The following is a 27,054-nucleotide window of genomic DNA, read 5'->3' on the forward strand; positions in this document are numbered from 1 at the left end:
CCAAGCTTGGTGCCTGCCAAAAGGCTAGGAGGAGCACCCTTGAGTCCTACATTTTAGTGAGTATTAGGTAAGACCATCATCCTGGAATGCACACACTTCATGGCTGGACCTGAAGGGCATTGGACCTATTCTCCCCACCCAGTCCCACATGAAGTTTGTGGGAGTTTGATTGCAGAAGGCAGCAGGGGATTTGAGGAAAACCTGAGCCTCTCCTACAGCAAGCAAGATGACAACAGATGCTGCTAGCTCAATGTGAGCTAACAGCAAGTTATCTTGCTATGTGGAAAGCTTCCAGCTTGCATCACACAAGTCCAAGATGCACTCTTTAACCTCAGAGAAAAAAACCCAGTTTATTTATTCCATTGGTATATTAGAGGAGATGGCCAAACAGAACAGCTAAAATGGGAAAAGCTTCCACAACCTGGGACAAAAAGAGGTCCTGGGTTTTAGGCAGTTTATGAAGAACCCATGAGCTACCACAGCAGCATACTAAGGAATCTTGACTCATCTGAAAAATTGATAGATTTAGTTCATTTTGAAGGACAAGAACACTCATGTCTCTAGTCCCCATTTCCTCTCAGCATCTCTGCAGGCCCTCAATGTAATGTCATCCTGCAATAGCCACACTGCAGAACAGCCTATACAAACTCCAGTTGTGCAAGCTGATACCTGGGAGAAGCAGAAAAGGAACAGTAGATAAATTTTCTTTTGGCACTGCTGAAAACTGCAATTCAAATACAAATGCATTTTTTTAAACTCCTGCACTTTGGGCTTGATGTGCAATACCCCAGGGGAATCTCTCCCTGGGCTCCAATGAGTACATATTAAAATGACCATACTCCTCTATGTATAAACAGTGTCATTAGACTTGTACTTTTAAAAAATTAGATTAACCCAGACTAGGGCCAGGCTCTAAAGATAAGCTACTACTTTATATCTTACAAATATTTTTAATATTTTAAAATTACAAGTAGTCCTCACTTCAGGTAATGGAACTGACAAAATATCTGAAGACACACAGCCCCTAGACTTTCACAGAAAGTCCAGCAGCAACCACACTATAAGAAGGAATCCTATGTCACAGCAAAGAGGAGGAGGCATGTGGCCAAGACAGGCTAAATGTGGAGGAAGAGTCATTTGGAGTAAATACAATAAAAAAAGGATTTAAAAACCCCTTCATATAAAAGACCAAGCAGGTTAATGCAAAAAGAATGGTTCAAAAACATTTACAAGACTGTTGGAGACCAACAGAAAATTGCCGGAAAATAACTTGCATTTAAACCAGAAGTCAATGGCATCACACAATTTTGTTTTTAAAATGGTAAAGAAAAGTAGAAATCTGTGTCAAGATCAGCATTTATGAAGAGTTATCATTAGCTCCAGAGACCAGCATAATTCCCATGAAGTCCTGATGGAAGGGGGCCTCCTGCCACAAAGAGTTTCGTTCCAGATGAGTCGTAGCAGTGGGTATAAACAGCATTTGGGAAGAAATGTATGTCAGAAAAATAATTTCTCCAGGTTTCATCGTGATTCTGTTAAAGGAAAGTTTAGATTATTACTGCTGCCAAACAAACCCAAAACCTTGTTTCACAAAAGCAGAAGGTTGTTTCCAGAGCCTAAAAAGGGATCTTCTCTGTTAATACTCCTGAAGCTTCAGACAGATCAATAACAATGTTGTCCTGAAGCTTTTTCTGGGGACATTGGGGCCAAACATTGTAGGGGGGAGATGAAGGGTAGGGAAGATATCAAGTTTCATTAGTTTTTAAAGTTACATCACAGTGATACAAAGGATAATGGAGAAAAGTTAGACAAAGCCATTAACTGCTTTATGATAACATACAGGAAATTGAACTCAAGTGCCTGCCATGGCATTACCTCAGGAGGACAGTTTCTAATATTGCACACAATTAAATCTCTCTTGCTTTGAGTACCACATTAGAGTAGCACATTTTTAAAGGAAGAAATTAATTTTGTGTTTGAGGTTTTGAAAACTAGAAGTTAGATTGCATTAGAAAATATGAAGATATAAAATCTAGTTCATTTATGAATCAGTGCATAAAAAAAGTAGTCAGTATGCCTTACACTTGAGCAACCAATCATTCAATACCCTTTCATAAAGCTTTTATAAAGAGCAATACTGCAGCACTTCTTGCTTTTCAAGATTACAGTTATTAATTACATGATCACTGTTTGACTGGGACACATTTCATATAATAGCTTCCATTACTACAAAAAGAACCAGTGTAAACTCCTGTGTAAAGGGTTTCCTACAACTACAACCTACTCACCAGCCAACCTTTCCCAGTAGTCAACTTTAAAATTTCACTTCCTCCTAATTTCTGCTTCTGTCCATAGCAGGCATGTGGGGGCTTTTCATCCAGGAACCTCTGGGCTCGGATATCGTAAAACAATAGGGAGCCTTGCCCCGTTCCCACTGTGATGATGTGCTCGTAAAAGCTCACCGATCGAATACCTGTCAAAAAGAGAAGGGACATACAATGCAGTAAGGAAAATGGATGCTTTGGCTCTGCAGTGCTGCTGCTTGATGTCTAAAATTTTCTTTAAGAGGAACTACCTAATAACTAATAGTATTCTCCATAACACACAAGTTTGGACCACACACTGCTATGGAGCAGTGCAGACAAATCTCATTGATGCTATTGAAACAGCAGCTTCAATTACATATACTACTTCCTTTCTTTTCTGATGCCATCAGATACACTGATGATGTGTAGTAAGAAGCTTAATTCTCAGCAGGCCCCAGCTCTGACAGATAAACAAAGATCACAAGCCATTAAGGATCAAGAGTAATTTTGTTTTGTTCACAAGCCTCTGAGTGAACACACCATTAGTATGTGGGCAGCAGACAGAGGAAAGAACACACTGATTCCCTCCACAAGCTCACACCCTATCTAGCTATCTGCCAAGATGTGATAAGTGACTATGTGAGAAAAATTACTGTCCCAGCTGCTATCAAGTGCATTCTGCTGGTTAAGAGGCTAGCTGTAAGCAAGTATAAGCACTAGTCACTTTGCTGCTAAGACAGATCAGGATTTTAAATAGTTTTGAGACTGTCCCTGCTCAAATAATCTCATACCAGCACACCTTACTTCATAGCTAGTACTTTTAGCATTTACCCAGCAATAACAACAGACTAAAAATACTACAAGCAAAGCACCACCATGTTACACCAGCACATGGGAAGCTACAAGTTTCCAATCCAAACAAAACATTCTAACACAATTCAGTTATGCCATTAAATTGAGCAAAAGAATATATTTTGTTTTCACAAAATCTTAATCTGAAGCCTCATCTTCAGATTAAGATTCAGATTAAGCTTCCTTCCCTTGGAAATAGTCTTGAGGAGATTCTGTATGTAGGAATTTGCAATTTGCAAAATGTCTTGTCATCTCTATTGTGCAAAAGGTTTGTTCTGTATAAGTACTCTAACACAAACAACTCTTCTATGCAGATTAAACCCCACCACATCTATGCTTCTCTTTGCTGTACAACATAAAGGCAGGTTATAAACCCTACAGCTTTTTAAGCCCTCTTTAAAGTATCACTGAATTACAGCCTAAACAATCATTCAAACAGGAAGGGAAAAGAGTGAGTTAGGCCAGATACATCCATGTGTCAACTGCTGTCACTGTGCCAAGTGGGGCTGAACGTCACAAAACTTGTGACATACTGGAATACACCCAGCAGTACATGTGACAGCAGACATCCAAGGGGTGTAGATGTAGTTTACCCTTCCCCTCTGTACAGAGTCCTAACTAGAAACACATCCTCATTCTTCCACCTCCACAACCTGATGTTACATCCACAGCCACCAGCATCTGTTCAACACGCTCGGAACAGGCAAGTTCACATTGTTGTGTTCTAGATATGAGGTGAAGTCTTGGCTGCAGGCTTAATAGGTGGGAAACCACTGTGCAAGTCTCACACCTGCTGAATCTCTAATTTAGAGAACTACAAATGCATCTGAGCAAGTTGGGAGACATCTCTTCCTCTTCATTGTTGTCCCAAAACAGGTTCTTTTACCTGGTGTGCAAGAAGCCAATCCCCACAGAGTCAATGTACTTGATTTATTTACAGCTCTGACCAGAAAGGGGTACTGGGTTGTAGATCCACAAAATCAGCACACTGAGGCACACAAAAGCCTACTTATAAGGTTACAACATTAGGCTATTAGCACATCTTACTTAAGTCACTACTTGCCTAAGTTTCTATTGGCTTATCCTTTCTCTGCTTTGATTTAAAGGCATAGTGTCCCAAGAAATCATGGCACATGCTTGATGAGTAGTGGTCTTTTTGTGAGTAGAGGGTGCCTGAGGTAGGGATGTGTTTTTTATTATTATAATGAGCAAAGTTCATCACTAGGGCAAGTTCTCACCACAGAACCAGTCAAAACTGGGGGTTGATTATCTCATCATTAAACATCCTGTATAAGAAAGGTATTATCCTCTTTGTTTTGCCCCCCCCTTCAAGGACTTAGTCCATCAATTTTCTGTCTTCTGTATTCCCATGGTTATTGCTTCTATTGCTTAACTGCTTTAGATGGAATATGAAAGAGATGGCATATACTTTTCAATGCAATTAATTAATAAAAAGCTATAAAATACAGAACAACTGTGAATCTTTCTCTAATCAAAAAAATTGAAGGAAAACTGAAGGAATCCATCTTGTACCCACTACTAAGTGGATGTTTAGGACAGGCTTTCAAGAACAGCACTTCAAATTGGATCCTAAGGGGCTGAAGTACCTCAGATTAATCATTACCATCAAACTAAAAGCACCACCTGTGCCTAGAACTGATCACAGTAAGCTTTTCTACATTCCCAGCACTCTACCACCTGTAGGCCTGGACTATTTGAGTCAACAAATTGAGTCTTACTCCTCAGAGGCAGGGAGCTCTACACATCCCAGAAGGAAATGAAGATGCAGTAGCATGTCCTACACAAAGAGTAGACACAGTCTGTGCTGTACAAACTCTGTCCACTGCATTAACATTGCTACCTTCAGGATTATAAAGTCATGGGCACACAACATTGCTCTGCAGGCCAATCAAGCAGAAAGCAGTCACTCTCACAGATCAAGAACTACAGTCCAGGGCCTGCACTTTCCTGTACAGCTGCTAAGAAAAGCAACTCTTACAAGATGCACTAAAAACCTTCTCACATAGAGGAGACAGGGTTATACTAGGTAAAAAACACCCCCAGTTTCAGTCTTACTAAGTGACATTTCTCTGATCTGCTTTTGTATACAACATTAATGAACTGAAGTTAATATGGACTTATGTCCAGCAGTTGTATTTAGAAGCTGAAAGCACATTCAAGTAACACTTTAAAGCACTTAAAAGTTAACCCAGATTTTAGTCTGCAAATCAATAAACAGCCTACTTTCTAGAGGTGTTGCACCATTTCAAGTCCCAGTGAGATCAACAGAAAGTTGAAACACTCGGTATCTTGGGAATTAATATTACTTAAGTGCCTCCACCACCACCCACACACACCAAAAAAATCTACTTTGCAGAATAGAAAACAGTATTGAACAAAGGTTTTCTCTAGACATGAACTAGCACCCCAGAGATACTCCCTACACATAGGTCATCCCCTCAGCAGGGATGATCACATAATTCAAGACAGAAGTTTTTAGCCACCAGTCACCACTGGGCACCACACTCCAGTGTCCTGGTATTTCTTCCCTATGATACTGAAGGGTGACTGTTGGAACCCTAGATGCTGAGAATTTTAGACTTTCTGTGCTGACAGGCACTGACCCCCAGGAGAGCACTGCATTTGACCTGAGGCCATGGAACCGGCTTCCAAAATTGAGTGATAGCACTGGGATTACAGGTGTGTAGTTGGTTAGAAGTGTGTAATATCACAGGGTGGAAAACTTAAGAGTTTTGGGTTTGTAGTACTGAGGTAGATAGAAGACAAGATGGAGGATTTTGGGCGTTGTCTGATCTCCTTCTTGTTCTTCATCTACTCCATTTTCTGCAGTGTTGGTGGCACAGAGTGATTGCTTAGAAAGAACCACAATGCAGATGTTGCGTGGACAGACAAGTAATTAGTTATTGGTAGAAAGGTAGAAATAAAGTATGTTTTAAGAGTTAATTGGACAAAATAGCTTTAAAAGACCTTGAACCTGTGAAAAATGTTTTTGTGACTCATGTCAATTGGCAATGCATCAGCAAATGCTTGTATCTGCTGTGTCGAAAGTGGATGTGTTCCCTGGGATAACTACAAAGAATGGTTTTGAATCTTTTTGACTGAATAGCCAAATAAAGCATCAAAATAGAAGAAGCATAGTAAAGAGATGAGGTAGCAAGATGACTGATGTTTAGAATAAAATAGAGGAAGTTGTGGTAAAGCTAAAGGGATATTGTAACAAAGCAACTAAATGCTTATGTATAATAAAAAGCTTGATGCACTTGACAAAATCATGTAGCAGACACCGGTAAGGCCTCCCTCCAGATGACCACAAGAAGGACAGGAAGCCAACGACCACCTGGAAAGATTATGAAATTGCTGATCCCAGCTTATTGATATTTGTTGATTTGGACTAACACAAGCACCGGAAAATGCTTTGTAGGCTTAAAAACAGTATATATACTCTGGTGAACTTGTAGTGATGTGTGCTGTGAGTGGAATGGTGACTCCCCAGACACCCAGCGCTGCTTGCTTGTTTTTTTTTTTAAATAAAAGATATAGAAATAAAATTTGGTTTGGCTATGGAAATTTTATATCAAACCTGTATGTCTTGTGATTTTTGGTGCCTTCTCTTTGTACGCTAAGTCTGAGATGTAGACAGCATGCTGAACTTCTGATAAGAGAAAAATAAACAACAACCTGAAGACCGAAAAAATCAGAAGTCCCATCCGTCTCTCAACACTGGCACAGAACTTTTAAGGGGTCTCCCCATCAGGGGGATCCTCGGGGAGGGTTTCCACAAACTGGTGCCCCCGTGTAAAAGTGCAAACTCGGCAGGAAGAGATTGTGCCAGGACTCTCCTTGAGAGAAAGCCAGAAGCCAGAAAAATTCCTCCGGAGGTGAATATCTCGGCATCTCGGACACTTGGAAAACCCGGTACAATGGAGCCAGATTTCCGTGAGCTGCTGGTTGGAGCACGGACAGATACCCGAGGATGACAGACCCATTAGGGTCGGGTAAGCTGTCAAGGAGCCAAAATGGGGGGTAACCTCTCGAAAACAGAGGCGGATGTCGTTAATGATCTAGAGATAATGATGAGGCAGCATCCAGTCCGGGTCTCTAGGCAGGAACTGGAAGCTTTATCCTGGGTGAGGGAGGAATTCCCCAGTGTTACAGTTAAAGATTTATTTGACCCAGATCTATGGGAGGATGTTAATATGGAACTCTATCATTCTGCGACACGCAAAGACCAGAAGGCTGCGAGTCTTCTGTCAGTCTGCAGAGTTGTTTATGAGGTAATTCATGAGGCAAAATGCCAAAAACCTCTTGCAAAAGGTACTTTGCAAACACCCCAGGGGCTGCAGGGCTTTCCCTTGCAGGCAGGAGAGCCGGGGCCCGCGGCCCCTTCCTCCGAAGCTGCAGACTCTCCAGCAGTCAGGAGCCTCCACAGCCTCCCCTGCCCCCCCGCAGTCCACGGGAGAAACTGCCCACTCCGAATCACAAGAGGAAGGCATTATCCCCGTGAATGCGGGCACGGAGTCGTCCCGGGGGACGGGGGAGGTGGGCGGTCGGGGTTGTGCAACCCAGGCAGAGCCCGGGAAGGACCTCGGGGCCGTTCCAAAACTGAAATTGCTCTTGGGACCATCGGATCACAGACATGGCATTTTTCGAATCCTTTACAACTGCGCATGTCTCGGGAGCGGCGGGGTCCGGAACACACGTTTCTCCACCCCCGCTCCCCACCTTGGGGGACGTTCCAGGCAGCTAAGCCTGCCTCCGGAGCTTCCGTGGCAACGCCCCTGCCACTTGGCGGTCCACCCACATCTCCTGCCCCCGCCTATGCCCCGAAAATGACGTCAGCGGCGTCTTTCCAGCCCCCCCGTTCAGCATGGGCGGGCTCAGGGCCGGATGACGTCAGCTTTGTTCCACCCCCATTCGCCTTCAAGCCCCAACCCACGGTACAATGGGCGGGACCTGGATCGAGTGGGTACGATGTCATCTCCCCCTCGCCCACCCTTCCCGCCAGACTGCGCAGCCTCCGAGTCTGCCCGGGGCCCCTCCTTCCTTCATCCAAGCGGCAGCCGCGCCGTGGGGGCTGCCAGAACCTACAGCTATGGCTGTGCCCCTGGACTCGTCACTGCAGATTCGGGACTGCCTGCTGCAGCCCGAACACAGCCATGGCAGAGCTCAGCTGCACCGGCACCGGCGGCGACTGCAGCTGCAACAACCGGTCCCTCTGCAATCCACGGAGCGAAGCCTGGACCCGGATCGGGATCCTCGCAACCAAACTATGCAGCAACAGCGCCACCAAGTGGAACAACAGTACCACTGCAGCAAGTTCAACCACACTACAGACTAAATACCATAGTCCCAGAACCTCTGCTTGAAACACAGTCAGGCCAAGCCCTCAAAGCACCTTTTCCAGTTCCCTTCTCAGGTGAACAGAATACAATGAATATATTCCCAGGTAAATGGGAAGTGTCGGGACAAGACACAACAGCTGCAGCACACATTCCAAAGACTGGTCAGGAGAACAGAGCTCAAGCCATGAGTGATTTAGGAGCACAAAACACACCAGCTCAAGATATCAGCAGCAAAAATATTATAACCATCACAGCCTCACAAGGCATTCCTGTACCATCACAGGCCCCACCCATCTTTTGGACCACAACAGGCACCACTCCAGTACTTCATATGCCTGCCCAAACAGCTTGGTTTCCAGGGCAACAGTCCAGCTCCATGACTTGCCCACACCTTTTCCCATTTTCAAAAGACTTTTATGGCAGCTCTTCCTCCAGCTCAGGAAATGTGCTCAGGAATTCCTACCACAACATGGTGCACACTTTCCTCAAACCTCCTTTCCAGGGCAAGATGGCAACACCCTTTCTGCATCCTCTGTAAATACTCCCTACATATCTACATCGGTGCCCTCTGCAGTGCCACCAATGGCGGGTTCAGCCATTGCACCCTCATTTCCCCTGTGTGCACCACCACAAATGTCCCTCCCCATGCCTCAAACAGGAGGGGGAGGGGTGCATAGGATGCATGCAACCTTCAGGCCAGAAGAAGGTGCATCCTGGAAGACTACAAATCCACAGAATATGGGGATGGATATGGTTCCATTTAACAGAAATGTCTCAAGAGGTACGTCCGGTTCAATGAACTGGGCAGACATCAGGAAGAAAGCACTGAAAGAAAGAGACTTTGATATAGCAGACACAGATAGCATCGCATTGCCAGTGAGATACACAAGACAAAATGAAAATCCTATATGGGAACCTCTGGATCATGATGTGGTCAAAGATTTGATGGAAGCAGTGAAAAATAATAGTTTGGGATCCCCATACGTCAAACAGCTTTTGAGAGGCACATTCAACAATTATGACTTGGTACCTTTTGACTGTAGGTACATTGCCTTGACAATTTTTACAGATTCACAACTCCTGCTGTGGGATGCAAGATGGCAGAGGGCTCTCCTTCAACTGAGAAATAGTTATGCAGGAGGACCGCATGCAGCTCTCACACTGGCTCAATTAGCGGGAGATGAACCCCATGACAAACCTGAAGATCAGTCAGCCGAGTTGCCTCGAGATGTGATTGCGGACATTAAAGAGGCGGCACGAAAGGCAATTTTGCAAATTCAACCAGTTGGAACTCCAGAAGGCATTTACACAGAAATAAAGCAAGGTCTTTCTGAGCCCTTCACTTCATTAATCGATTGTCTCACACAAGCAGTGGACAGACAAGTAAGTGATGAAGCGGCGAAGCCACAACTGCTTCGAAGCCTCGCTTTTGCAAATGCCAATGCAGAGTGCAAATGTATAATTAGTGCCATGCCTGGTCAACCACCATGACCAACCATGACTAAAATGATAGAGGAATGCAGTAAGGTGGGCACACCTCAGCACATCGCAGCAATCCAAGCAGGCATTTGGGGAGAACAGGTCAGGAAACTCCTTCAAGCACAGGATGAAAGACTTTCAAGAACCCTCACAGCTCTCCATGTAACTCCTCAACAAGGTAATTCCACAGAAATAATAGCAGCAGAACTCGCCAAAAGGCCATGTTTCAAGTGTGGGAAATTTGGACATATAACAAAATATTGCCCAGAGTCTGCAAGAAATGCAACAGCACTGCATCGTTGCCCAAGATGTAGAAAAGGGAGACACTATGCAAATCAGTGCTATTCCAAATATTACATAGATGGAAATATTTTACTGTGAAAAGTGTTTCCCAGCGAGTGAAACCACTGTGTAAAAATACAAGTATTAGTAATGATTCAACTACCCAAAATTTCTCTGAAGACAGAATATTTGGGAAACTTCAGTCAGATCCTATCTGTAGGGTCATCAGCTGGTTCCCCAATGATTTGACATTTGGGGATTGCTGGTAGCGAGCTTGTAAGCTTTGTTATTTCTGTTTTCTATAGGTGATACTGATAAATAGTGATTGTTGTTAATATTATATGAATGCTTAAAAAAGGGTTGTCTTAACCCCTTTGAACACTTGTTGCTAATATATTGATTATATAATATGAATTCACCGATTTTTGTGATAAGAATTATTATTAAGGTATTGTTCTGGTATTTACAGCCAGCTGTCACATGTTTTACCATCTCTTTGTGTGTTCACCTACAAGACGTGTCTCTTCAGGATCCTGCTTTTTGTTTTCTAACAGCTTATATGTTTTCTTTATCCAGACTGCTAGTCTTGTGGCTTTCTTCAGTTATTATTACAGAAGTACTCCAGCAGAGAGTCCAGCTGTAACATTAACTTCTTTCTTTAGGTTTTGGTTTTGTACTAGGTAATCAGTCTCTCATTCAGCTGTACTTCCTCCACCTTCACACTCTCAGCGTCCAGATCCAGGCTCATAATCCTGCCTGTGACCACTTTCAAATCTTTGAAAAACAGGTTTGCTGTGTTCGAAGAACCTCTATCCTGAAGGAAACTTCGGAGGGATTAAATTACTTGATGGTTTGGTTTTTAACCCTAAGGTTAAACTGCTACTCATAACTGCTATTTTTAAGAGCCTTGTTTTAAAATGTGTTAAGTGACACCCACCAATTAGAGTTCGGGCTCTGGCCAAGCTCTAGCTCTACTCTGATGGGATGATTGACAATAAACCCAGATGTTTTCTGCATCAAAAAGTATTCAAGTCATTTTGGCTTGGCAATTTGACCCTCTATATATATGACAGCTGAACCTACTTTTAAAGTGAGCTTGGAGAATCGTTATCCAGACATGATTTTCCAATTCTCTACTGATTTGAGGTTTATCAGCTGCTGCAGACTCTGGGATGACAGTTCAGTGTCGTAGTGCTTAGTAATTATATAATTTCGCATGTGTTATTGATTATGTGCATTATCTGATTGATTCCTAATTACTGTTAGTTTCTTCTTCACTACATGCATTGTTTTGCTCTGATGTTTCCTCATGCTCATAACCAAAGAGTATTAGTAATAGCAACTTATGTCATTATCTTACATGTCTCTATGCAATTTTGCAAAACAGAACTGATCAATATTTTATTTCTCATATCAGGCCCCATTCTTCACTTCCAGGATTTTGAGAAAATCCTCCAGCCCCTGCGGGGATGTGGGTTTGCTTGTGTTTTAACAGGTGCAGAGTCCAGGTGGATTTCAGTGAAGAATGTGAAACTCTATCAAGTGCAAGAAAATGCTGACCACTCCACAAGCAGAGAAGAAGACACACAGATGTGGATTGCACAGAGATTCCAACCCTTGTGTTTCACCCACAGAAGACTGTGGACTTTGAGTTTCTTTATGGGTGTGGGAATCAGTGGTATTGTAGAATTTTTGTTAGATGATAGAGGAGTGATCAAGGGTTCCCAAACTAGAGTTCCAACAGGGGTGTTGGTGGCAAAATGCTCAAGTGACAAACACGAGCTGGTAAATGACCTTTTCTCATATTATAGAAACTTCTGTATCTAAAAGAAGCAGACCCTGACATTTATCTAGACAGCACAGTTCAAAGTCCAGTAACCACATAAATAAAAATTTCCTAATCCTTGCCTACATACATTTTTTAAAATAAACTTGCCCAATGAAGAGATGAATGCCTAGAGTTAAGTTAAATAAGGACTAGCAACTTATTACTCTGGGATTAATATGGTTTCCAATTGGCATCACAGCACAGTGCCTTCTCATGCTTGAAAATAAAGGGTATGGGAAGAAGCTTATGGGGCCATGTACCCTGCAAACCCCCAGGCTTGACCCAGGTGTGAGGTTCAATTGGACATATTACATTCACATCAGAAAAGGAAAACAGCACTAAAATCTGCAAACTTTTTTTTAAGAGTAAGCTTTTGTATATTTAAAGCAAATAAATACACACTGACAATTAAGTGTCTCACTCATGACTTTAAAATGACAAAGCAAGCATTCACTCACAGCACTGACTCCCAATATGATAGGACAGAGCAGACAACATGGGTTTTTTTCTGTCCCCAGAGAAAAATGTGAGAATAGACAGTATTAATAGTGGTACAAAGACTGGATTTGCTTTGAAATGAAGTTAAACAGAGTAAGACACAGGAAAAAATATGCAGAAGTAAAATGCACAGTGAAGTTCAGTAATAAGTAAAATGCATACTTTTAGAAGTTCAGTAATATTTGGATGGCATGCAATTTAGTTGATCATAAAGACACTGATGTTGTCCTTCATTAGATTTCAGAGTTGATTTTACATTTGGTTTGTTGGTTGCTCAAGGAATAATGTCATAAAAACAAAACCTATATATGCTATTAATAATTTAGTCTATCACATGAAAAAACCTTCATATTTATTGGAAGGTTATCTTACTGCCATCTTAAAAGCTACTTCTGCAAGCAAACCATTTGAAGCACCTTTCACAGGTTTCTTACCACTGCCTCGTTCTTTGGAACAGACAGATTTAACATTGTGGGAAGGCTGCCTTGGATCCAGAAAAGAGACATGTGCCTGTGATCCTACTGCATACACTGACCACTCCGGACCATAAGCCAAACACACATTCTCCCTGCAGTATGGCAACTTTGTGGAAAGTAACTAGAAACAAAGGAAAGACAAATCAACACATTATGATAAGAGAACAAAACACTAATAAAACAATTCTGTAAACTATGTTCAAGGAAGTTGCAGTGAAAAAACCCAAAATGCAGATAAAAAATAAGTTCATCACAATGATAGAAGTTTAAGAGAAAAGCAACCTGACCCAGAAAAAAAACAACCCCTGAAGATTAGATGCCTTATCTGAACAAAACTGAGATGATAAAGGCTGAACCATGTATTAAGCAAAGAACAATGGACATTTTGGCATATTGTTTTACATCTTTCTAAGCTGCTATTTCTTCAGCAGGTGTACACAGACATGATCTCAGCTGAAAAAGCTTACTTCATACAGTAGTATAGATATTTGTGGGTTTGATCTATAATTACACTTAAATAAGTGCAACTTCCTTTATGAAGGTTCTAATTAAGTATCAATTATACTCTCTATGGAACAGCTCACTTCAGCTCACCCAGAACTGGCAGAAAGTTAAGAGCACCTCTCACCCTTAAAAATAGGGTGAGCGGGAAGTTTCTTTCCCCAAGTTCTAATTTTTAGGACATTGCATTTTACTTAAAGATTTATGTGTTTGTCATGGTTTAGGAATGGTATTCCCCAATTTAGTGTTCCCACTGAATCACCCCAGACCACACACCGCTTACACACTTCCCCCCCACCTTCCCCTGCAGTGGGCTGAAGAGGAGAATTGGAGGCAAAAAAAGGTAAAGGTCATGGGATGTGATAAGAACAATTTACTAGAAACAGCAATGAAAGAAGAAAATGAACAGTAACAACAATACTAAAAGCGGAGTGTACAAGATAGGTGAACGATTCACATGCGGTTGCTCACTACACAGAATCCAGCACTACCTGACCGTACACCCCAGAAAAACCAAAAAAATACCACCCTCCGCTGTCCCCTCTGCCCATGGCATGAGGTGGTATTGAATAATCTCAGGGTCTGGACTGTGCCCCTCCCAACTGCTGCAAAAATTAACCCTATCCTGGACAGAACCAGGACATTATCCAACCCTTATTCGATACCATCTAAATCACACCCAGATCCTACATGTTATATATATATATATATATATATACACACACACAAGCATAGGTACCATTCCCTTAGTCAATGGCTGTCCATTCAAAATGTCTTCCAAGACAGGAGAGAGAGCTGGTGTGCTGTCGGCTGTTTGCTGCATCAGGAGCTCATGACTGGTGTATCTGGAGCAATCGATCCTGATTGTCCACAGTAGTTATGGAACACAGTGGCAGTGGCATTCAGCAACCAATATTAAACAATTCAACATTACAGGCTGTTCTCACCCAGACATCAAATCCCCTTGAGGTACACATCGCATTCCTCCATCCCTTTGCATTACGTGACAAATGCACCCAGGTCCTTGAGCAAAAACAATCCCACAGATGGATTTGCCTTTCCTTGAGGCAGGACTGATCCAAACTGTCTTCCCCAACACATTTCTCATATGCACCACAGGGACTTTATCCCCTTCTATGGTATATGGTGGTTTTGATAGGGCAGAGCCAGCTTGATTGGTAGAGCCTCTAGAGTTAACTAACCAGGTGGACTTCACTAAATGTGTATAACAATGTTTGAAAAGCCAACTTCTACCTGAGCAGTGATGTCTTGCCACAATTCAGCAGACCAGATGAGTTTCCCTTTATGCTGCCAACTGGTCTTTTTCTGTTGGTCCAGCCACCCCCACAGAGCATTTGCTACCATCCACGAGTCAGTGTAGAGGTAGAGCATTGGCCACTTCTCTCATTCAGCGATACCTAAAGCCAGCTGAATGACTTTCAGCTCTGCAACCTGACTTGATCCAACTTGTCCCTTGGTAGCTTCTGCAACTCTCCATGTAGGACTCCATATGGCTGCTTTCCATGTTTGATGTATCCCTACAATACGGCAGAAAGCATCAGTAAAGAGAGAACAATGCCTTTCATTTTCTGCTATCTGATTATATGGTGGGGCCTCTTCAGCATGTCACCTTCTTCTTCTCTGAAATTAGTCTGAAATTTTTGCCTTCAGGCGAGTTTGTAATGACTTCCAAGATTGCTGGGTGATTGTGGTTTCCTATTCGAGTTCATTGTGTGATCAGAGCAATCCACTAGCTCCACATGGCATCAGTGGCATGATGTGTGGAAGGGACTTTTTCTTTGAACATGCAGCCCAGCACTGGCAGTCAGGGTGCCAGGAGGAGCTGTGCTTCAGTGCCAATCACTTTTGAAGCAGCTCAAACCCATTCATAAGCTGCCAGTATCTCTTTTTCAGTTGGAGTGTAACAGACCTTGGATCCTTTGTATCCCTGACTCCAGAACCCCAGGGGTCATCCTTGAGTCTTTCTGGGTACTTTTTGCCAGAGGCTCCAGGAAGGATGATTCTCCCTGGCTGTGGTATAGAACACATTTTTCACATCTTGTCCTGTCCTGACTGGCCCAAAGGCTACTGCATGAACACTCTCCTGGTTTAATTTGTTCAAAAGCTTGTTCTTGTTCAGGACCCCACTTGAAATCATTCTTCTTCCAGGTCATGTAATAGAGAGGGTTTACAATCAATCTGACTGTAATCTGGAATATGCATTCTCCAAAAACCCACAGTGCTAGGAAAGCCTGTGTTTCCTTTTTGCTGGTTGGTGAGGACATAGCTGCTATTTTGCTTATCATATCTATTGGAATCTGATATTGTCCATCTTGCCATTTTACTCCTAAAAGCTAAATTTCCTGGGCAAGTCTCTTGACCTTACTTTGCTTTATGGCAAAACATGCTTTCAGGAGAATCCAGATTATCTTCTCCCCTTTCTCAAAAACTTCCTCTGCTGTGTTGCCCCATACGATGATGTCATCAATGTATTGCAAGTGTTCTGGAGTCTGACCCTTTTCCAATGCAGTCTGGATCAGTCCATGGCAAATAGTGGGGCTGTGCTTCCACCCCTGGGGCAGGTGGTTCCAGGTGTACTGGATGTCCCTTCAGGTAAAAGCAAACTGGGGCCTGCACTCTGCTGCTAAAAGAATGCAGAAAAACACATTGGCAATATTGATGGCGGCACTACTTTGCTGCCTTTGATTCCAGTTGATACTGAAGTTCCAGCATGCCTGGCACAGCAGCATTCAGTGATGGTTGTACATCGTTCAGGCCACGATTATCCACTGTCAGTCTCCACTCTACATTGGACTTACATACTGGACACATGGGGCTATTAAAGGATGAGTGGGTCTTACTGACCACTCCCTGGCGCTCCAGTTCACGAATCATCTTGTGGATGGGGGTCACAGAATCCTGGTTGGTGCAGTATTGTCGACAGTGCACTGTTATGATAGTGATCAGTACCCTGTTCTTCTTTGACTCTCAGCAGTCCCATAGCAGAAGGATCCTCTGAGAGACCAAGCAAGGTATTCAGCTGCCTAATTTCCTCTGTCTTCACAGCAGCTATCCCAAAAACCCAGCAATGTCCTTTTGGGTCCTTGAAATACCCTCTCCTGAGGTAATCTATGCCAAGGGTACACGGGGTGACTGGGCCAGTCACAATGGGGTGTTTTTGCCATTCATTCCCACCCAGGCTCAGTTCAGCTTCCAGTACAGTCAGGTGTTGGGATCCCCCAGTCACCCCAGAAACAGAGATAGATTCTGCCTCTACATATCTCAATGGCATCAGGGTACATTGTGCACCAGTGTAAATTAAAGCATTGTACTCTTGTGGGTCTGATGTGCCAGGCCATTAGATCCACATAGTCCAGTAGATCTGATTATCCCTTTCCTCCAACAGGCTGGAGACAGGGCGCCTCTAGTTCTGGTCATGGTACTCATTGCTCACTTCTTATAATTATGATCAACCACAGGTCCCTTCAGGAGGTTTGGAAGTAACATCAGCACCTTTCATTCTGTCTGAGGACCTGCCCACTGGAAACTGGAGCAGAATTTTCCTTGAAGAATTACCCGTGGTGGTTGTTCTTCCTCTCAACTCACATACCCATGACTCCTAGGGCAGAGGTGGGTTTTCCATCCCACTTCTTCATGTCCTCTCTGTGGTCATGCAGGTAAAACCACAGGTTACCTACTTTGTGGTGTATTCCCTCTCTTTCTTGAGCAGGGGCGTACTTACTCTTAATAGCAGACTCTGGCCTGTACTGGCAGGGCATAGGACATTTCCTCTTTAAATTGCTGGACATCCTTGGACAGCTGAGATGCAGGCCCACAGGGAGGAAGAGAGACTTTCCTCATATTGCCAGAGTTGGGCAACCAAATTATCCACTGTTTGTTCTCCTTCTGTCCATGACATCACTGCCAATGAGTTGGTATATGACAATGGCATGATCCCATAGGAACTTGTGTCACATGGGTTGTATGTGACTAGACTTCATCTGGATCTACAGGGGACTGCTTGTTATTTGAATATCTATAGAGTATCTCCAGCACAGCTAATTCTCTCAGGTACTGGATATCTTGCTCCATGGTGTTCCACTTGTCTTGGTGTACTGATAAATCCTCTTTGAAAAGATATCTTTCCCTCACACTTGACAGGAGTCGCCTCCAGAGGCTGAGGATTTCTGTCCTTTTCCCAATGCTGTTGTCAATACCTGCATCCCTGGAAAGGGATCCCAGTTTCTTGCCTTCACTATCCTCTAATTTCCAACTGTGGGTTGTGCTATCCCAGCATCAGAGCAGCCGGGTCACCAAGGGCTCACCCTACTGGTGGCTGAAATATTTTCATATATCGTGCAGCTCACCTGGGGATAGGGATTGGGTGATTATCTCTGTCCCTGCTTCTTCCTCCTGTTCTGAGGGCCCTACTTCCTCTTCGTCCCTCACTATGCAAACTGATTTGGTCTTGCATTTCTTTTCCTATATAGGTATGACTGCTACCGGCATGTGTTGTTCCTCTGGTTCAGCTGCAGTTTGAGTGGCCACAGAGGCAGTTGCTCTGCTTTCCTCCTCCTCCCCATGAGGGTGCTGTCTAGTGACGAGTGGTATCTGGTAAACAGTTGCCAGGGCCCAGCACATTGCATTACTTTGTGCCTCTCTGGAATCACCACAGCATTTTCCTTTCAAATATTCTGCCACTTCATCAGGGTCCTGTTCAGGGGTGAACTTCCAAACCATTGGAGTACAGAAGTCCTCTGAAACTGTCCCATTTTCTTCCACATTCCATGCCACTCATGACTATCCACCCTCCAGGCAGATCTCTGAATGACCATACTAGAAGTCTCTTTCATAATTCTAAACATGTACTGAGTAGACATAGCAACAAGAACATGCACCTTCCTTAGCATCCAAAGGAAATTCAAAATTCTCACAAGCTGTTGTAACAAACCTGAAGGAGGAAAAGGGTGTGAAAAGCTGGGGCAAATCATCCTCCCCTGTTCTCCCTACAGACAGTACAATTATTAATGAATTCCCAGAAGTAGCACCCAAGGCAAATGCAGGAGAGCAGCACTCAAGACACATCCCTCATTGCCCTTGATATTATCATGTCATAAACTGATATCCCACAGTACAGCAATAAAGCAATCCTGATCCCTCTCCCTGCTCTGAAAAAGAGCACCATGAGGAGCACATAGGGGAACATATACAGGGTTAGGTACCATAATGTGAACAGATCAAGCAATGTTGTAACCAGTGGCTCCGTACCTAATACAAATGCTTAGATCAAATTTGTTTCCATCCTGCTCTGGTCAGATGTGTTGTTATCTCAATGCTTCATGCCTCACATTGGGTGCCAAATTGACTGTCATGGTTTAGGAATGGTATTTCCCAATTTACTGTTCCCATTGAATCACCCCAGACCATGCACTGCTCATTCACTTCCCCCTGCGGTGGGATGGGGAGGAGAATTTGAGGCAAAAAAAGGTAAAGATCACGGGTTGAGACAAGAACAATTTACTAGAAACAGCAACTAAATTAAAAAAAAAAACCAAACAAGAACAATACTGATAGCAGTGTGTACAAGACAAGCGAATGATTCACACGTGATTTCTCACTATGTAGAACCTGGCACCACCCAACCATACACCCCAGCAAAACTGGAAAAATGCCACCCCCTTCCATTCCCTCTACACTTGGTGTGAGGTGGTATTTAATAACCCCAGGGTCCAGGCTGTGCCCCTCCTGGCTGCTGCAAAAATTAACCCTGTCTTGGCCAGAACCAGGACAGTGTTTTACAAACACTGCTGCTCTTTCTTCAAGCATTTATAGGAAATAAAGAATAGTGAACAGCCTTCAATGCAAAGCAATGTTTTAAGTTTTATACCAACAGAAAAGCACCTTTGATAGTGTGTGCTCTGCTTTCCAAAGATGAAAATACCCATCCAGGGACACAGCTCCAAGTTCCTATTATGAAAAAAAGAAAAAAAAAAAAAAAAGAAAAAAAAAGGTAAGAGTTAGTTTTTGTATTATAGATGTCCTTGCAAACTCACACTCCAGGCTGCTTCTCTAGTATATTTTATTTAGATGACTTTTTTGTTTTTCAAATATATATGGACAGTTTTAGGACTACTCAACTGTCTTGCTTATCTCACTGACCTTGTTCTTATTGTTGAAAGCCAATGCTCGGACTTTGCAGTTGTCAGGATTGGTGTTCTCCTTAGGAATATCCTTCAGAGCCCTGTGTGTTATGTGGGCATAGACAGGAACTTGAGAGAGATTATGCCTGGCATCACTTTTGGATAACACATCCTCTGTGACTTCCCAGAGACCCATCGAACCATCCCGGGAACCTGAATAAGTAGTCCATAACAGCATTTCAAATATACATAATTCTCCTTTTTAAAAAATGAACTGCAATAAACAATGAGGTCTTAAAAAAGAAAGGATACTTTAGATTAATTTAATCTAACTTAACACACAGTTGGTGCCTATATATTAATTATTATTAACAAAATCATGATTTTACTAAGCTGTTAAGTTCATAACATTGTGAACTTATTGTCAACTGGTTTGTCTACATGGTTTCCAATCAGCTAGATCACCTCATCTGTTTTCAAACTGATTAGGATGCATCAAAAAACCATGATCCTGTATAACAATCACCATTAGAGAGTCACATGTAGAATAAACTCAGAGGCAATTGAATAGCCTATGTGTTCAGTCTGAGCCTGGCTTACTGAGGCCAAGACTGACAGTCTGTTAAACCAATACAAAAACCTACAAGAAAACTCAGTGGGGTTTATACCAATTCTAGATAGTTTGATTTCTGACAGTATGTTTATGGATATGTACACACACATTAGTGAACTGAACAGAAACATATTTAAAACCACAATTTGCACCAATTTAAATCAAATTTACTGTTAATTCAACTCATTCAACCTCTTGTTTAAAGAATGTAACACAGGAACTGAGGCCAAACAAGCAAGAACTCATTTTATTTTTCTACTGAATTTGAAGATAATTATACAAAATATGAATCAGTAAGACCAACAATACTGGATGAAGAAGGCTAAATGCCTTTGGTTCAAAGATCAATACATGTTTAATCCAAGGTCCTATACCCATCCCTTCTGGTGTTTAGTCAACTCACTTTCATTTAAGTCAGCTCTGATAGATTTGACATGTACCTCCATTTCTTCCCTACACAATGTCACTTAATGGGTTTTTTAATGCAGATATTTGGGTTAGAGAATTGCAAGGATCAACTCAAGGGTTAGCTTTTGGTTTTTTTATATTACTGAATCATCAGTTGAAGCATTTGATTTTTATATGAGAGTGTTAAGATTTTCTGTCACCTGCAGTTTGACACCTCCTTGTATGAAATACTAAACCCTCTCAGCACAGAAAGACAGTAAACTAATACATTAATTCAATGGCATATTGCTGCTTTTACTCAAGGTAAGTAATACTTTATGAAGTTACACTGATTATCCAACTACACTGACTAAAAAGTCAGTAATTGACCTTTTCTATTACAACCGTCTGTATTAGTTCCCACAGTATGTGTGCCTATATATATACATACACACACACAACTTTACTGATAGCTTGATAAAACAAACTGAGTTTTCATTAATCAGTCTTCCATAGGATTTCAGGAAACTAGTACTGTTCAGTTGTATTCAAAGTTATTAACTAACCAACACCCCTCTTGAAATTATTCTGGTGTAGAATCCTTCCCTTAAACTTACTGTGTTAAGACACCCTCTCATGTCAACACCTACTGTAAAGACAACAGTATTCCCTCTAATACTAGAAAAAAAAAGTACAATCTAGAGCAGGGCTCAACAAATTAAAAAAAAATTAAAAAAAGCAAAGTGCTGTACTAAGACGAAGAATGGTTTAAATAGGCAAAGTAGTTCCAAATGGTTCCAAATCCCTTCTAAAGGTGCTTCCCTAAGACCTATCAAGTGCTGTACATCAGTATAAAATTCTGGGGGGAAAAAATTAAAAATTAACATTACCAGAAACAGCCATAGTATCACTTATCCATGCAATTGAAAATATCCAGTCCTTATGTCCATCCTAAAAGAAAAAAAAAATAAAAAAAAAGATAGATTTTCTGTGCCATTATATTCTGCAGTGGTCTCAAGGCAGACAAAAAAATATCAAAGTGAAGAATACTTAAGTGCAAACTCAGAAAGACAGACCTATGCTAAAAACATATAAATAATATTCCACTATCAAGCTGGAGCAGTTTAAGTACCTAACAGTAATTTTAACTTTTATTGATTTTGACATGTATAATTAATAGAGAGCAATTAGGTGATAGAAAAACAGATCTATGACCAAGGACAAATTAATCTCAATTCTAAGGACTTGGATTTTTTCCATTTTGAAAGCAGTGTTCTTTACTTCTATAAAGTAGCTGCTTATTTTTATTTCCTCAAATGCACATCCCTAAAAAGAAACAAAAAAATTATGTTTCAAATATATGACCTACTGATTAAATTTTCAAGAATCTTTTACTCAGAAGGTGAGAAGCCTGTGTATAAAAAAAAGACCTAAGGATCTAGTTCTGTTTGAAAAACTGCAGTCACAGTGGCACACGAATAACAAGTCATGCAAATCTTCAGAGTCAAGCCTTTCTGCAGCTGGTTATCTGCTACTGCAGAAACTCTGACCCGAGCTCTGCTGTTGTAGTTAACGTCTATGTGAAGTCCTGAATCAAAAAGGAAAAATAAGAGTGAAGTGCTTACAGGACACCACTATATCCATTTCAGCTATTTTCTTTTTAAGATTGGCTGTTTTAAAAAGGCCTCATGATGTTTCAAAAATAAAACCAGTACCAAAGTCTATCAAACTGCCACAAGCCACTGGGTTAGAACTACTCCTTAAAGCCAAGTTCTACCTGTGGAATAATACACATATAAGCTGCACTGGATAAGGGAAAGCCTTGAATCATCTTTACAACTTCTCAAATGAGCTTTTTCACTAAAGCTAAATTTCAGAGAACATCATCATCCCAATTAGACTTTGACAGTGAAGATTTTGTTACATTTTCAATGCTTAAAAGTAATCTGAAGTAGACCTGAATGAGGATAAGAAAGAAGAAATCTGACTTAGAACCCTGAGAATCCTCTCACATATTTATGTACTCATTCATATTTAAGATATCTTGTCAAAAAAGACAACTTGATCAGGAATATTTTCAAGCTTTCAGAAATTCACTCTCCACTACAAAACTCCCAAATTTTAAAGTTGCTTTGACCTTACGCACTTCAAAGTAGTAATTCTTGGGACAGAATAAACTTTCCCCAAATACTCCCACTTACATCTCCCACACACACAGGATCAAGCGTAGGCAGACGATAAATTGCAAGACTGTTGGGGTTGTCTCCACCTGTGGCAAGAAAGGTCCTTGAGGGATTGAGCTCAATGGCATGAATACCACATCCCTGCTGGTTCACCATGCCAGGTTCACGATCTTTCAGAACAGGAATCTTGGTAATTTGACCAGTCTGGACATCTATTACAAATAACTGGAGGAAAAAAGCAGATACAAGTCATTATCACACAGATAACCAAGGTGGTCAAATATCCTCCCTATTTTGAACTAACATTCTTTTAAATGTAGAATCCACAAATGCGGCAAATATGGTTGAAAAATGCATACATTCCTTCTTAAAACAACTAAATTAAATAACTGTGGGTTTTACTTTAATCATCCATCCTTGTTTTGGCTAGGATAACGTTAACTTCCTTCTTAGTAGCTGGTATAGTCCTGTATTTTGGATTTAGTACGAGAATAATGTTGATAACACACTGATGTTTAGTTGCTGCTTGATAGTGCTTACTTTAAATCAAGGACTTCTCAGTTTTCCATTCTGTATCAGCGAGCAGGTGCACAAGAGGCTGTGAGGGAACATAGCCAGGACAGTTAACCCAAACTGGCCAAAGGGATATTCCATACCATAGAACATTATGGTCAGTATATAAAGCAGGGGGTTGGGATTTGCTGGATTTGCTGGGAGCTGCCAATCACTGTTGGGGGATGGACTGGGCATGGTTCAGTGGTGGTAAGCAATTGTATTGTACATCACTTCTGTTTCTTGGATTTTATTTCTTTTTTTCTTATTATAACAATAATATTTTACATTATTTCAATTACTAAACTGTTCTTATTTTAACCCACAGGTTTTACATTTTTTCCAATTTTCCTCCCCATCCATCCAGGGAAGGGGGGGGGGGGGGCCTTCTCCTCGAACGCACCGGCGGCGCCGTCCGCCGGACGTCCCTGGCCCGGCCGCCCGCCCGTCTGGGGCGAGCGCTCGGCGGTCCCTCCGTCGGCGGAGGACCGCGAGCGCGGGCGACCCCGTGCCGAGCGGCGGCGTCGCCGCTCGGCGAGTGTTTCCCCCCCCCCCCCCCGGGGGGGGGGGGGGGGGGGGGGAAAGTGAGTGAATAGCTGTGTGGTACTTAGCTGCCACCAGTTGGGGTTAAACCACAACAGTCCATTTTGGCACCCAAAATGGGGCTCAAAGGATTGAGACAATGACAGATCTGACCAAAGCATGTTAAAACAAATTTCTTATCAGCATTCATTATATTAGTTTAATAGTCATGAGTCACAATGCTGATTTATTTACTCTCACAGTTGTTGCACTTTTTCTCAGAGTTGTGTTGTGTGACACTTTACTAGCAGTATGTCTTCCCTGTTGTGAAAAATGCATATTTTATTATTGGCTTTTCACAAATATTAAAATGAATATTATATATGTTATGTTAGAAAGTTATGCTGTATTGATTTTCTTAAGTAGTGTGTTAAATATAGTTTTAGATTATAGCATAATGTTAAAATAGAAACTATGCTATGTAAGACACTTTTTCTTAAAAAGAGGACTCGCACCAAGATAGCAGCCACAGGACACCTAAATCATTCAGAGAAAAAGAATTTATTGCTGTCTTATCAGAAGAAACTAACTTCTTCCCACCTCGCTCAGCCCTGAAGACACCCTCAGGATTAAGAAGTTGACGATGACCAGACAGAATTCTTTGTTTGAATGGAATTTATGCATCATGTATGAATTGTATGAATATGCAACAGGCTATTGTTTTTAAGGGTTAATCCTCTGTTAACAGGTGTCCTTTTTCAGGCTTATTTTGCCCAGAAAGAGGAACCTGGACTGTCCATAACTCTTTGTTCTTATTGTCTCGTATTGTCCTAAATCCTAATTGTCCAAATTTTTATTACTCCAATTATATTACTATTTTTATAACCATTTTATTACTATTAAACTTTTGAAATTCTAAAAACAAGTGATTGGCGTTTTTCACACTATGGTGATGTTTATCATCCTTGAGGCCTAGACCAAGGTTATCATTTTGTTGTACTTTGTAATACTGGCCTATGATATGATAGAACCACTGGTCATGAAACTAACCTGGTATGCGTCCTCAGCATTGCCATCCTATCTGTACCTCAGGAGCCATCTATTGGAAACTATTAAGTTACATATTCTGCCTTTTCTCCTCAAATACATCTTTCAACATCCATCCATCCATCCATCCATCTTGCCTTCCTGCTTTCCTTCTCCTCTAGGATGATTACAGTAGTATTTGAGAATGTGTAAGATTTTGAATATCCTTTCAATACCCTTGCAACCAACCTGGCCCTTTTGCTAGGAGCCAGCATGTTGCTGCATATAGTTCAGGTCTTCTTTCAGATTAAACAACTATTTAAGAACATCACCCAGAGATTTGCCCCGAGGCTGAATAGTTCTGAGTGATGGGGTATGCAGGATAATATGGGCAAGTGCCTGGGACAGTGGGCACCTCCAATGTTTTTGAATCTCACCCCTGAACAAGTGCATAATCGGGAAGATGTTTGCTAGTGTCTTTATAAACAATTCTATGGGTGAAGGTGCGGGTGTTTGAAATGGGTCTTAATGTCTCTACTGACTTTGGGCAGCAGGTTTGTTACAGGGCCCAGACAGCTTGGCTCCTGAAACAAACAAGTGGGGTCTGTACAAGGCTGAAATTCTGAACTTTGGGGAAAACAGTAGGTTCAAGGGGGGGATATGAGGTAGGTGGTTCGGGAAGGCTGTACTTTCCTAGTACCTCCGCCAGTGGGGAAAGGAAGAGGGGGCAACATGCAGCCAGTAGTTTAGGATAAAAGGAGGCTGTGTCCACCGAAATCCTGAGAGAGAAAACCCTGCAGGCATGTGCCCCAGTGGACTCTCTCCCTTTATTCAAATAAAGTTGCAGGACTCCTCTGTCTCCTTTATGGACACTAGCTATTCATAGTGTGACAAAAGACTGCTCACTTTTTAAAATTTTAAAGGTTTATAAAACCTTAACAAAAAACACAACAAAAAGACTAAATAAAGAAAAATTACAGAGCTGAGAGCCTTCATGACTATTAGCCACATGCTCGCCTACAAAATGGATGCTCCACCTTTTATACTGGTACCCCCTCCTAAAATCTTGTCAGTCGACTCCTTCCTTGCCATCTAGTGGTGGAGATCACTTTCTTACATCTTGATTGGAGGTCAGGTATTACTATAGTAACAAGCCAACCCTCCCCAAATGCTCCAACTACCAAGGCCATCACGTGACAACAATGCAGGGGAGGGATGACATATTAAAGTAACATAACTATACATCTATGTGAAAAATGCGTATTTTATGATTGGCTTTTCGCAAATATTAAAATGAATATTGTATGTGTTATGTTAGAAAGTTATGCTGTATTAATTTTCTTAAGTAGAAAACCTTAACAAAAAACACAACAAAAAGACTAAATAAAGAAAAATTACAGAGCTGAGAGCCTTCATGACTATTAGCCACATGCTCGCCTACAAAATGGATGCTCCACCTTTTATACTGGTACCCCCTCCTAAAATCTTGTCAGTCGACTCCTTCCTTGCCATCTAGTGGTGGAGATCACTTTCTTACATCTTGATTGGAGGTCAGGTATTACTATAGTAACAAGCCAACCCTCCCCAAATGCTCCAACTACCAAGGCCATCACGTGACAACAATGCAGGGGAGGGATGACATATTAAAGTAACATAACTATACATCTATGTGAAAAATGCGTATTTTATGATTGGCTTTTCGCAAATATTAAAATGAATATTGTATGTGTTATGTTAGAAAGTTATGCTGTATTAATTTTCTTAAGTAGTGTGTTAAATATAGTTTTAGGTTATAACATAATGTTAAAATAGAAACTATGCTATGTAAGATATTTTTTTAAAGAAAGGAATTAGGTTCTTGCACCAGATAGCAGCCACAGGACACCTAAATCTTTCAGAGAATTTATTGCTCCCTTATCAGCAGAAAACAGGGGGTGGAAACAGCCCTACCATCTGCCATGGACTGATCCAGACTGCACTGGAAAAGGATGAAGCTCCAGAACTCCTGTAATACATTGATGAAGTCATTGTGTGGGGAAATACAGT

General features: G+C 41.7%; 1 protein-coding gene across 1 annotated transcript; it reads right to left on the minus strand.

The window, feature by feature from the left end:
* Positions 1-1,210: 1,210 nt before the first annotated feature.
* LOC121360891 (DDB1- and CUL4-associated factor 12-like) lies at positions 1,211-24,666 on the minus strand. The gene is made up of 8 exons (XM_041481009.1): positions 24,583-24,666; positions 22,927-23,133; positions 21,616-21,676; positions 19,745-19,938; positions 19,487-19,552; positions 13,043-13,205; positions 2,289-2,473; positions 1,211-1,532 (listed from the first exon to the last, which is right to left on the minus strand). Exons 1-8 carry the CDS (start codon positions 24,664-24,666, stop codon positions 1,374-1,376), a joined length of 1,119 nt encoding a protein of 372 aa, XP_041336943.1. The 3' UTR covers positions 1,211-1,373.
* Between the last annotated feature and the right edge of the window lie 2,388 nt (positions 24,667-27,054).

Source organism: Pyrgilauda ruficollis, unplaced genomic scaffold, assembly GCF_017590135.1.
Source record: "Pyrgilauda ruficollis isolate IOZ18807 unplaced genomic scaffold, ASM1759013v1 scaffold549, whole genome shotgun sequence".
Classification (NCBI taxonomy): Eukaryota; Metazoa; Chordata; class Aves; order Passeriformes; family Passeridae; genus Pyrgilauda; species Pyrgilauda ruficollis.

Coding starts and splice junctions, on each gene's coding strand:
- LOC121360891 (XM_041481009.1), bottom strand. CDS start 24,666: ATGCATAAATTCCATTCAAACAAAGAATTCTGTCTGGTCATCGTCAAC. Junction 19,553..19,744: donor CTTTCAACAATAAGAACAAG/GTCAGTGAGATA, acceptor TTTTCATAATAG/GAACTTGGAGCTGTGTCCCT. Junction 13,206..19,486: donor CAGAGCACACACTATCAAAG/GTGCTTTTCTGT, acceptor CTTTGTTTCTAG/TTACTTTCCACAAAGTTGCC.